Below are 13,366 nucleotides of genomic sequence, written 5' to 3'. Positions count from 1 at the left end.
AAGCCAGCCCCGAAGAAGCCGTTTCCAAAGAGAGTGCCGCCGGTGCCGATGGTTCCAAGTAATTTCGTTCAAAACGTGGCAAAATGGACGAGGTTTTGCAAAAGCAGAAAAAGAGCCCGCGACGAGAAGGTACGACGGGGTGTTGGACAAATCGGTTCCCATCTTACAGCTACCAGCGGTTCAAGGCCGAAAGGGAGAAGGATTGGGTGGTAGAGGTGCCCCAGAATGCGGAACCCAACAAGGACGAAGCGATATTTGCGCATTGACAGGTATGCCATGAACGAAATCGCCCGGATGAGAGCTGATGACTGCTGCCAACGTCGCCAAGGCGTCGACCGGAGAGTTACAGGAGAAGCTGACCAACGAAGGACCGCGTAATCGGCGTGAAGGAAGCAAAAGCGCGCTGCCGGGCGAGAAGAAACGCAACCTGGAGATTGTCAGCAAGGTGCTGAAAAAGAAGCCGCCAGTGACACTGGAGCTGCTGTCCACAAGAAGAAGGGAGCTGCCGGAGCAACATAGGCGGCCGCAAAGAAGCTCGCCAAAAAGAAGGTCGCCGCCACCGTGGGTGAGAAGAAGGCCATCGAGGCCAAGGTGCAGAAGGGTACCGCTAAGATTCATGTCATCACTCTGCCAGGGGTCTAGGTATGATTTTGGAGCAAAATAAATAAGCATATACAAACACACAATAAAAAACGCATCATTCGCTTAGTCGCTGGTAAAAATAGGAAAAAATCGGAGCGACTGCTTCAGATGCCTCCCTCCAGTCCCACGACAATTTTCTTTTCCTAGATCTAGAAGGGATGCAACCGGATGCCCCCCTCCAGTCCCACGACAATTTTCTTAGATCTAGAACTCTTAGAGATTTTTGTGACGATTTTTTTGTGACGACCGTGTGCTGGCACTTTGCTGGCTTTTGGAACCGATCAAACTTCCTGCTGCAAGATCATGATCCGATCCGCCAGCGATTCGGGCCACTGCCCATCTCGACTTGCCGGAAAGACGAAAGACCTTCTCCTTGATCTCGCTGAACTCGCAAGCAATGTGAGCGGTGTGGCAATCCAGCACTGGGGTGTATCCGTTGGAGATCTGACCGGGGTGGTTCAGCACGATGACCTGGGCGGTGAGTTCTTCGAGTCACCGGCGACGTAACCACGACGCAGTTCCTTGACGGACACATTTTTGGCGTTGTCCAGCAGGGCTTCTTTGTGCGGACGGACTTGACTTCAGCGGCCAGGTTGACCGGGGCTAAGACGATGGCGATACCGGGCTTGTTTACACCGGTTTCCGTTCCCGGGGGCAGATGCAGGGGCTTGTCGGTGGGGTCCGTTGGGCACTTGCCGTCAGCCTGGCTCTCTTGCGCTTGATGGCCTCTGCTTGAAACAAGTACATCTTGGTGGACGGTTCCAGCATGTTATCTCTGTGCCATCCGGATTTAGATAATACCAGTATCAAACTCACCGGTACCGGCGGCGACGATCAAAACGGCACAATCCGTAACAGGCGGAATCGACGTCGTCGTCGGGCGGAATAGTTTGTTCCCGGTTTCGTTGACTGACTGAACTTTAGCAGCAGCGTGGCGTGAAAATATTTCTAATGTATTTGTAAACACGCTCTTCTGTTAACGTGGTCAACGTTTGTTCACAAATTCCGCAACTCGGTAAAAAAAAATCATGAGGAAGATTGAGTAACTTTGAGCCACATTGAGTAATTTTGTAAAATTGAGTCACTCAGTTACTCTGTGTCCTACCCCTTGGTCGTGGGACACAAAATTTTCACCAAAGTTAACCTTTTGCTGCAAATAGACATGTAAAATTTATTAGTAATTTAATACAAAATTCTTAATTTCGGCTATAAACTGAAAAAGGAACGTAAATAAATGTAATTATAATGAGGAAAGAAGAAATATCAATAATGCTACTTACCAAGCTTGCAATAATTTAACAATTACTTTTGGCAACACACTTTCACTGCATTTGATTCAATTTATTCAAAGTACTCCGATTCCTGGAAAAAAATATTATGAGTTTAACTTATCAGTTTATTGAGCAGTCGTATTGCAACAAAACTTTGAAGCTAATAATTATCGTCTTTTATATATTTTTTATTTTTGATATTTTACTTCATCTCTATTTTTATGTTGTCATGTGTACGCATTTCTGTGTATTTTATAATTGATGATTCTGAAAAAAAAGAATGGTTCAGTAAGATTTTATCCGTCGTTAGCACGAAGATTTTTAATGATTCAGTTTTCTAATAAGAATCACATTAGATAAATTATTGTGCAAAAATAAACCCATACTTACTTGGATTAACAAACATTCTTTTAAATTTGCCCGGCTGCTCTATCCGTTAAGAGTTGGCCCGCATCTCCCTTCTACTGCCCTCTCTTTCCATCAATTATTCTTATAACGTGTTCAACTCATTCGCATTAGAGGTCCTCATGGCGAAGGTCGTCCTCTTGCTCTTTCAAGTTTATCACCTGCAAAGAAATCATCAACAAACCTACTCACCAATTATACCTCCCCAGTTGCAACACTTTGATTTGCCACTTCAACATTAGCCAAATAGTGTAATTTGCACCTTTCACATCTTCTCACTTCATAATTAACAATACAAACTCAACAAATTGACCGCTCTCGTTCGAATCCTGACTTCAAATGATAGACGTAAACAAACCCGAGTTCGTCTTTTAAATATTTAACCAATTGTTAATTATATTCAACAAGCAAATTTTTTGATTTTCCTAAAATCAAAGCTAACAGTCGAGCACGTTCATTCGAGTTCGGGAAATCTGTTAGCTTTTTGCCTTTAGCGTTTTCAACAAACAGGTTATTAAATTAATACTGAATTTTGGTTAAATTAACTGAAAATTGGCAGTGACAAGTACGTTTTTTGTTAAAATTTACTAAAGTAAAATCAACAATTTTAATTGTTAAAATTTCTGGGCACAGTCTCTCCGTGTAATGGTTCGATTTACAGTGTTAAAATATGAAACATTGGTGAAATTTTCCGATCTTTTCTAAAATAATATTTTCAATAATTCAAAAATCAAAACTAACATTTCAAAAGGGCGTAATATTGAATGTTTGGCCCAACATAAGGCAGTTTATTACTTGATTTCAGCAGCAAAACGCATTTATGGAGCTTTAATTGAACGTCGAACTTATCAACTTTGAGGGTTTTTTTTTGTTTCGGCTGATCAGTCAATTAATAAGCGGTTGGTCCGTTTTATACCAATGGCATTGGTATAAAACAGACCAACCGCTTATTAACTGACTGATCAGCCTGAACAAAAAGAAACCCATAATTGATACAAACAGTCGTTTTCCCACCCAAAATTATCAACTATGATTTGGATTAATTAGTCCATATTGTTTTAGAAATTATTTCGATGGTTATATGCTTTCTTGTTCTTACTAGATAAGTATTCTAGTGAGCTTTGTATAAGACAGCATAGAGCGATTGTTTAATAAAATCAAATCAAATTCAATGATTTTCCTTGCACGGAACAAGGCAATCCCCCCGTCACCTCAAACACAATTTAAAAGCAATTAAAATTAAAATGTTATGACTTTCAACGGTTTCCGCGCACCGACCTCCGGCCGGGCACAACGACGAAAGACAGTTGCCCACTTCCGGCGACAATTGGAGCCACGCAAAGTGGAATGAAAGCGTTGAATAATAATCACAAAACATGGCGCTGGAGGCCTTCCGCCGTCGTGTCACAGTCAGGACAGGGGTGACATCGGCAATTCCGTCTGTGAAGAAAGAGGAATTTTAATTCAATTTATGTGTGAGCTGACGGCGCCTAAAGTGGTCACCTGTCAGCAGGGGAGGTGAACTGACGCGGTAGTCACGAGATTTCACGTTGAGTAACGCTAATCATTCGCTGATGTTAGGTTTCAGCTTGATTGATGCACTTTTCCTCTCTGACTTTTTTTTTGTTCTACTCGAATGACGACAAGAACGCGGTGACACTGTCAAAAAGCTGCATCTGATCATGACCGCTACGGCTCAGTTGGTTGAGGCGTGCGACACAATCTGCGCATCTGCGTTCGAGCCGTGGGCAACTTTTTAACTGTGTCCTTCTATTTGCTGAAGCTGGAGGCGGTGGCGTTAGGAAGCCATTCTCCGGAAGGGCAGCACGTGGAATGTGCCTCGAAACGAAATCGAGTAAGATAAATGACACCTCGTTTATCAAGCGCGTGTTTTATCCCGGTCCCGAAAAAAGTGGCACTCTCTACGAGCCTTAAGAGTTGCGAGAAGAGCATGCTGGTTTGCTTGTCTACACTTGGCCAGGGCAAATCTCGTCCGGGGGGCGGGGTGGATTTTGCGAAAAGGCGGCGGCCAAAAACCGCATCCACCGCCACCATCCGGAAGATTCTTCGGGCCTGGAGAGCAAGATTAATGAATGTTTAATGAATTGTTTTATTGCATGGTAATCGCCCGATAAGGTCGTCGGCTAGCCTCAACAAGATTTGAAGAACTTTCAGCAGGAGCTTTATCGAATCGACAGTCTGCATTCTGCGGTCAAGGTATTATATTTTCGTCACGTTGAGCCATGCCCGGAATGGAAGTGATCTCTCGTTTTGGTTTCTTTTCAGTAAATCCATGGTAACTTTTGGTTCTAAGTGAACAAATAGGGTATATGGCCCTATTTTGGACCTACAATGCAAAGCGTCAACATATTTCGCATAGTTCTCAGGAACGGTCTAACTAATTTGGCTCGTTTCAGGATTGTTTTGTGCCTTAATTTATGCTGAACAAAGTGTACTATTGAAAATTTAAAATAATTTAACCATTCCATTGTAATAAGCATTTCAAGTAAAAAATTTTTTGTATGCTTTTTGGACTTATTGAATGTATTTTGGAGACATCGCTGAACCTATTTTGGACCCACACTCTGATTGGTTGAAATTTGGACAACTCGAATTGCGACGTGCGGCGGCAACACGCACTCTTACAAAAACTCGCTTTGATAAACCAAAGGGCCTATCTACGATTATAATTTGGAAAATATTTATTTCAGAAATTAAACAATTATGATGAAACAATGGATTTGAATTTGAAAACGTGTTTTAATCATATTGAATGGAAACTCACGCATCTTTAGCAGGTCTCTGTCCTATTTACAATTTGCATATTCTTACAACCCAATTGTTCAAGCATTAGAACATAAAAGACAACCCGTTATTACAAGTAATAAAAGCACCTTATCTTAAAATTAAATGAATGACACAGATACATAACAAGTTACAATGAAAAAAGGTTCTAAATTTTACGCAGAGCTGTTGTTCAAATATTATTAAACAATCAAGAAATTTTAAAGGGAGATTATAGCTTGTAACTTGGTGTGAAACTTTCTCACATATTTTTTAAACTTTTCAAAATTTCATGAAAAGTTCTTCATGAGGTACTTTGAGCACTTCTCTACCACGGTCAGTATGATTCCATACCATTCCGTACGTATTCAATTTTTACTCTTCATTTTGCGGAAAAATATTAAACCTATCAAAGTCACCCCGGCTATATGTCTCTATGTGTTTCTAACATGATTGACACGGTAAAATTTAAAAGTGTAATTTATTATAAACCAACGCTGCCAATAGAGCTTTATGACGTTTTGCGTACACACACTAGCGCACCATTTGATTTTGCTGGCCGGACAAAATTTAACCTCAATCTTTTTCTTGTACGTACACGCAATACATACGCACGTAGATTGCTCTATTGTGAATAAATCGTTATATCTGTATTTTCAAAAATTATATATAGATAAATATGCAAAAATCAGATAAAACTTAAAAATATATTATCCATGTGTATATTTCTCTGATTAGTTTGCAATACGTCTTAAAAGCCATCACGATCTCCGACACATTTTTGATTTTTTTTTTCTGAACCAAACCAAATTTTGTTTGTTTTCCAGTAAAGAGCATTTAAAAGACGTGCAGATGATAATTAAAGCATTTTTTATTTATAATTCGTAAATTGATCGAGAACTAATCGAAAAATTGATTTGTTTACAACTAGCGCTTAGGATCATTTTAAAACTAACTCAAGATTTTTTTAAATTTAATTCATACGACTTTTTCAAAAACCCCTCGTAAGCGATGTTGACAGCTCCTGTCACGGTGACAGCTGACGATTTAATGAACTAGACCCTTTAGGTTTTTCAATCGTTTCCCCTTCAATTCCAACAGGGTAGCCAGTTTGCATTTTTTGAAGCAAAAATTAAAAATATATGCGGCTAAATTGGTGATAATGATGTTAAGACAAAAATAAATCAACATCAGTTTAAATTTTGGGATACTTTGCAATCGGTCCTAACAATCATCTAAATCTCTAGCATCAATTTGCATTTTTATCGTTTAAAAACATATTTTCATTGTTTCTGTTAAACATTTGCTTTTTAATGCTTGGATTTCATTCAAATAATTACAGTAAAGAAATTCAATTCAAAATATTAAATTAAAAAATGTCAATCAATTTCAATGAAATATCGAAATAAATTGATAAACAAAACTGGCAACACCTTGTTATACATGTGTTGGTGATAGCCTTGAACAGACGGCAAAGTAGCTCCAAAAACTGATCCAACGCGGCTGATTTGACAAAATATTTTGATTTGAGTTTTTTTCGATAATAGAATAGTTATTTCAATGGTTTAGTGACGGAAAACAAGAAAGAATTAAATAAACAACAGTTACATTACTCGGAAACCGGACGAAATTGCTTGGTGTCAGTGCAAAACAGAAAAAATCATCAAGGTGTCGCGAGCCAAATCTGATAAGCAACGAGGCCGGAATTTTTGAACCTAATCGATGTGCTAGGAAAATGAAAGGAAGTTCGAATGGCGTTGGAAAAAGTGGCTAAAAAAGCGGAAATAATCAAAAATGTTAACATTTTTGGAAGAGGTAAGATACAAAACGATCCTGCCTACACTTTCTGTTGGTTGGATTCAGTGAATTCGTACTTCAAAAGCCTGAACTACCTCGATCAATAAAAATAGGTCCAAAATAGGTACTAGGTCCAAAATAGGGTCATATACCCTATACAGTCTACGATGATTTTTCTTGAAGATTTTGTCTGCCATCCTTCATTTTTTTCATTAATCAGAAGTAAACAGAGCAAGTTGTTGAAAATATCTGTTTAAGCATTTAATATTCATTGTTCTGTTACATTTAATCATATTTGACTTGTCTTAAATCATATTTTGACGAATTCAAAAATATTTTGTATGTTTTAGACAGATTGTTTCATTTGCTATGGATTTGAATTCTTTTACTATATTCCAGTGCTTCTACTGTTACTGAATGATAGAGCAGCTGTAAACACCCCTAAAACCTCAGAATCAAGCTTGTGGTTTCGAGCAACACCCCGTTCGTTCCGTCTACATCAAGTACACTGCAACGAGTGCTTCTTGTGCATGTTAATTTCGGAGAGGACCCGATGTTCAAAGACCAGAACCAACAAAAAACTGTATCCCACCATCATTGATGAACTCTCCCAGACGACGGACACAGGATGTCAATTTGAGGGTCGTCCAGCGAGTGAAACCGGGTATTATATCTAGCCATGGTTCCAGCGCGGTATCAGCTGGAAGGCAGCTTTGAGTGATGATGACACGGCGTTGTGGAGACTGGACGTTGACAGCAGCACGATTACAGGACGGCCAGGAAGGGGGATGGGGCACCAGGTGTTGCTCTCCGCACAGATATCGGAGGTTCACTTTTGGACGATGGTGATGATGGTGTAAGCTGTGCACGATGGTGATGAAGGCCAAAGAGTGGCGATTTCTTGGGATGTTGCTCTGCGAAATCGGGCTAGTCCTTTTTTGTTGGATCAAGCTTCAAACGATGGAATGGGATGAACATGGATTGATAGTTTTATCGACACGAGGAATTAGACTAGTTGATTGGACGGAGTGACAAATTGTATCACATGGCAGCTTTGAGTGAGTGATTTCTAGCTTTGATTTCTAATCAAACATTTTATTGCATCGTTTGACTAAATCGAGTCCCTGATTGATTTTAATCTCAACGAGTTTGAGTTTTATTTATAATAACAATTTCATTGATTATTTGTTCAGTTTGTACTCATCTCCTTATTGTCATCGTAAAATAATTATCAAATACTTCTTGAAACCCTTTGCGGAATTCCTTCTCGTATCCCGCAGACATAACTGGTCCAAGTCTCAAGGACAAAATTAATTACCGAGCTTGAAGAACGTCGCCGTTTCTGTTGGTTTATTTGCTCACTTCGGGGATGGCAAACAACATTCCAACGCAAACCAAGCATCATTATATTGGGAACTTTTTTTTCGTCCCCTTTCTGTTCTCTCATGAAAAATATGTTTTCCCACGCCGGAATTTCTTGTAAACCATTTAATCGAAATTTTCACCCTCAAAGAACCCAACAAACTGCTGTGAGTTCCCAAATTGGCCCAAAGTAATTCCAATCACTCACATTATTAGCGGCCAGGAATTTCATCGAACTTCGGTCGCAAGGGATGGTCATCGTCCCCGATCTCGGGATTGTCCCAGCGAAATTCCTCCACTAAAAAAGAAATTCATCTCTACTAAAGACGCCATAAAATGAGGGTGAAGAACAGGAGGAGTGGGGGGGTGGTCCTCGTCAAGAATGAAGCCCATTACCGCGCGCCAGCAATATGTTGCCATCATCCCCACCACACTGATTGCCGGAGCAATCACCGCCGCGCCACGGCCCAGAGATAGGGGATGGAGGCCATGTCAGGCCAGAGCATGCCATCAGAAGGGGGCCCAATGCTGCGAGAGAGGCACTGTGGGAAATGTTTTTCAGACCTCAGTAGTAATTGAATAACCATAATTCTAGATTACTGTTTCAAAGGGTCCTACTAGGTAACCCATGAACCTTTTATAAAGTACTATAGAATTCTGGAACAAAAGATGTACTCACTTTCATGTGTAATATTTTCATGATTTGTTTTCCGTGTACAATATTATAAATAATAAAAAAATCTTTCGAATGGACAAAAATATTGATATATCTGGCAACAGCAAAGAATCAGGCGACGAAAATTCAATAAAAACTACATATGAGCAACTCTCTACGAAATCGGCCGATTTCGACCATTTTTATTTTTTGTATTTTTTATTTGACTTAAACTTTGTGGGGACCTTCCCTATGACCAAATAAGCTATGTTGCGTCATTGGTTCACCCATACAAGACTCCATACAATTTTGGCTGATGTCCATACAAAAATGGTTTGTAAATATTCAAACAGCTGTAACTTTTGAGTGAATTTTCTGGTGTCTTCGGCTAAGTTGTAGGTATTGTTGAGGACTTTTGAGAAAAAAATAGGTACACGGAAAAAAAATTGCAGATTTTTTAATCAACTTTTTTTTTCACTAAAACTCAATTTCTCAAAAAACGTATTTTTTGATTTTCGAGATTTTTTGATATGTTTTAGGGGACAAAAATCCGAAAAAATCAAAGTTTCATGCAAAAACAATGACTATTATTTTTGAAAATTCTTAACTCGGCGGCAGATTTTTTGACCATGTTTCTCTATAGCTCAAAAGTTGCGGATTTTTGTCCCCTAAAACATATCAAAAAATCTCGAAAATCAAAAAATACTTATTTTGGGAAATTGAGTGCAAAAAAAAGTTGATTAAAAAATCTGCATTTTTTTTCCGTGTACCTATTTTTTTCTCAAAAGTCCTCAACAATACCTACAACTTTGCCGAAGACACCAAATTGATCAGAAAATTCACTCAAAAGTTACAGCTGTTTGAATATTTACATACCTACCATTTTTGTATGGACAGCTGCCAAAATTGTATGAAACTTGTATGGGTGAATCAATGACACAAAATAGCTTATTTGGTCATAGGGAAGGCCTCCACAAAGTTTGAGTCAAATAAAAAAAATACAAATAAAATCCATTTCCGGTTTTGGTAGAGAATTGCTCATATGGAGCTTCATTTCTGTAAAGAAAAATAATTTCTTCCGATAATTTCTTTTTCCATCGCAAAAATAAAAGAACTGAATAGTACTTTTTTGCAATTCCGTCTTGAAACTGTTTACTTTTCCTGTCATTCTAGAACGACGAAACAGCCTACTTTTCTCTACCAAATATAACAGATTCGAAAAAAAACGCTTTTCAAAATAAATACTGAAAAGTTCACCCTTTTAGCACTGGAATGGATGCTAAAAAGTTGAACTTTTCAGCATTTGTTTCGAAAAGTTGTACTTAAACTGTTTTGATTCAAACAGTGAATTGACTAACACACATGAACTTTTGACCTACAATTCCATTCAAAGGGTTTTTTTCAGAATTGCAAAAAATGTTGTATGGAACTCGTAGCAAAACTTGATTATTTCAGCACTCGTCGTGTTTATGTAACTCGGTGATCCTCGTTGGATAAATATACGGCTCGTGCTGAAAAAATCATCTTTTGCCACTTGTTGCATAAACTACTATTTCTTCATCCATTTGAGTGCTTAAAAGTGAATCAAACGGCAATTGTATCGAAAAGAAATACTTGTCAATACTGTTTTTAATTTAGACACTCATTTTACTGGACAATAACGAATAACGTTTCTTTTGAAAAAAAAAAAAAAATATTCAAAGGGTGTTTTCTTGTTTGTTGTTCAAAAATTTAAAAACTTGTTATTTCAGCACTCATCATATTTATTCTACTCGTTAACCCTCGTTCAATATAGACTTGTGCTGAAAATAGATTTTTTTTTGCAACTCAAAAAATGAATATAAAATAAGTTTTTGGTAAAAACTATACGGATTGATCATTTTTGAAAATGAAATTTCAAATTTAACCCCTGTTTTTCTCATTGTGTCACTTCACCCAGTTTGCCCACAATCGCATCGTTTATGGGTGTTCACGACACACAGAAAAAAAGAAGAAAGCAAGGCATTAAAATGGTGTGAGCATATCATCGCGACAAGCCATATAAGTAAACATTGGGGGAGGTGGGGTAGGCCCTCCCTCCCGCAGCAACCACCATTAGCATGGTGGAGGGAGGGGGTGAGGAGGTCGTTGGAAGCATATCGTTTGGCCATAAAAAAAACTCCGAGCATTTCTCGAGACGAGCAAACGTCACCAATGATGACATGGGAACGCCAGGAACGAAAATTTGGACCGCGCTGATGTCAGAAAGTAACGATCACTTTTCCTCACCAGATGTCTCACACATAAGAACATTTGGGGGGTCTTATTTTTTGGGAAGGTTGGTGTAATTTTTGATTTTTATTTCGAATATACTCGTCCAAGTTTTCTAAGTCTTAATCGAATGTAAAAATAAACGCCTCTTCCTTCAAACCCAACCTAAACCAGAAGAAATAAAGACATTTATCATGGAAATTGAAGTTTTTTCCCCTTTTTCCACCACCTAAGAAGGTACAAAACCGCACTCGCACAGCTTGGCACGCGGAACAGATGTCCACCGGTCGCGGGGCGTGAGTGTGTTTCACCCGGAAAGGACTCTTACTTCAGGAAGCCTTCGGTGAAAACAGAGGCCTTTGCAGTTCATTACTGTCTCTCTGGTGGCACATCGCACAGGACAGGATGGAGTTTTCGCGGTGGGGGTTAAGTGGAGTAAAATTGTTAGATTTTATGATTTTATGATTTTATGATTTTATGATTTTATGATTTTATGATTTTATGGTTTTATGATTTTATGATTTTATGATTTTATGATTTTATGATTTTATGATTTTATGATTTTATGATTTTATGATTTTATGATTTTATGATTTTATGATTTTATGATTTTATGATTTTATGATTTTATGATTTTATGATTTTATGATTTTATGATTTTATGATTTTATGATTTTATGATTTTATGATTTTATGATTTTATGATTTTATGATTTTATGATTTTATGATTTTATGATTTTATGATTTTATGATTTTATGATTTTATGATTTTATGATTTTATGATTTTATGATTTTATGATTTTATGATTTTATGATTTTATGATGTATTATTTTACCTTCTCTCACCCTTTTCCAAGCACGAAAACTGTGGCTGGCAGGGAAGCTGTTCCTATTATTACCAGCCATTAGTCGTCGTCCTTTAATGCTGCTGCTCGCACGCTGCGGAAAATAAATGGCATTATAAGTATGTAATTTAAAATGAAATAAAGTTTTGCTTGCGCCGCTCTCTCGCCCAGAAGAAAATTCCTTTGACTGAGAAAAAGGGTTTTTGCCTTCCTCCGAGGAAAAGCGCGCGCGCTTTCTGCCGAAATGACATCGTCGTGTTTTTGAGGTCGTTTTTCGTGTGGTGCTTTTTGTTTTCATGACATGTGAGGAAAAGCGTTTTTTCTGTGGCTCTTTTTTTGGTGGGGGATTTGTTCTTTTATGAGAAAATATGTACTTGGGAGGAGTACTGATGTCAACTGTCATACGGTGCAGTCAACCAGCCATTATTTCAATTATTATTTAAAAACACTGGCTTTTCATGTATGAGTTGATGTTTTAAGACCAATTTGAAATGATGTTTTGTAAATGTCATATTTTTGGTTACCAATAAGATTCGCCACACAAATTTAACATAAAATCAATTGCAAAGGTATTGAGTTCGTGTGTATTCCCACCCAAAACCAACAGCACAAGTTATTTTAATCTAAAGCTAAATTTAATTAAACGCCAATCTGCCAACTAAAACACACTACATCATACGCTATATTGAAGTTGGAAATGTGGCTTGTGCAATTACACAGTGAAAACCAGTTTTACTGATTTAAAAAAGGTTAACATAAAAGAATCTTAGTTATTTTCAGTGTGCAATTTAACCTCCCACTCTGTTACTGTTAAAAACTAAATCATCTCTGTCACTATGTCACTAAAATGAACACATGTCAACCTGATGGGCCCCTCCCCCTTGTAGTCACAGAGGTTCCTCCCCCCTTGGGGGAACGAGTAAATCGATAAAATTTAATTAGAAACTTCATTACAATCGGATTGGAAGTTTGGCCTCCGATGTGTCATGCTTGTCGTTTGTGTATAGTACACACGGTTGACATATGGTTGAATGGTGGAACCTTTCCCCTTTTACCTCACTTCTAGAAAAATAGAAGGGCAAAAAGCTCTCAAAATCAACTCGAAACGTGGTTGTGGTCGACGAGGTCGTTACATCTGATATTTTGACTTGATTAAAAATCATGTTGATTGACAATCTTTGCAAATGGATTGTGAACTTTGAACTGCAGTGGAAGTGTTATCTAAATGTGGTGATTAGAGTTTGCCCCACTTGGCCCTCTTTGGCAACCCTAAAACGAGTTGTGATTTGTGGGATGTTGCTTTGGTTGTACAGAATGCTGCAACTGCAAAATGTAATTTTACTGATTCGATTT

General features: G+C 38.2%; 1 protein-coding gene and 1 pseudogene across 1 annotated transcript; one reads left to right on the top strand and one right to left on the bottom strand.

The window, feature by feature from the left end:
* The first annotated feature begins 304 nt into the window (after nucleotides 1-304).
* Nucleotides 305-710, top strand: LOC120421792 (uncharacterized). The gene has a single exon (XM_039585064.2). The coding sequence runs from the start codon at nucleotides 305-307 to the stop codon at nucleotides 662-664; it is 360 nt and encodes a 119-aa protein (XP_039440998.1). The 3' UTR covers nucleotides 665-710.
* A 142-nt stretch (nucleotides 711-852) lies between these two features.
* Nucleotides 853-1,749, bottom strand: LOC120421791 (elongation factor 1-alpha-like; annotated as a pseudogene).
* Nucleotides 1,750-13,366: the final 11,617 nt, after the last annotated feature.

The sequence above is a fragment of the Culex pipiens genome, chromosome 1 (assembly GCF_016801865.2).
Source record: "Culex pipiens pallens isolate TS chromosome 1, TS_CPP_V2, whole genome shotgun sequence".
In the NCBI taxonomy this organism is placed as follows: domain Eukaryota; kingdom Metazoa; phylum Arthropoda; class Insecta; order Diptera; family Culicidae; genus Culex; species Culex pipiens.
The sequence above is the reverse complement of the archived record's forward strand: the minus strand, read 5'-3'. Positions and strand labels throughout refer to the sequence as shown.

Coding starts and splice junctions, on each gene's coding strand:
- LOC120421792 (XM_039585064.2), top strand. CDS start 305: ATGACTGCTGCCAACGTCGCCAAGGCGTCGACCGGAGAGTTACAGGAG.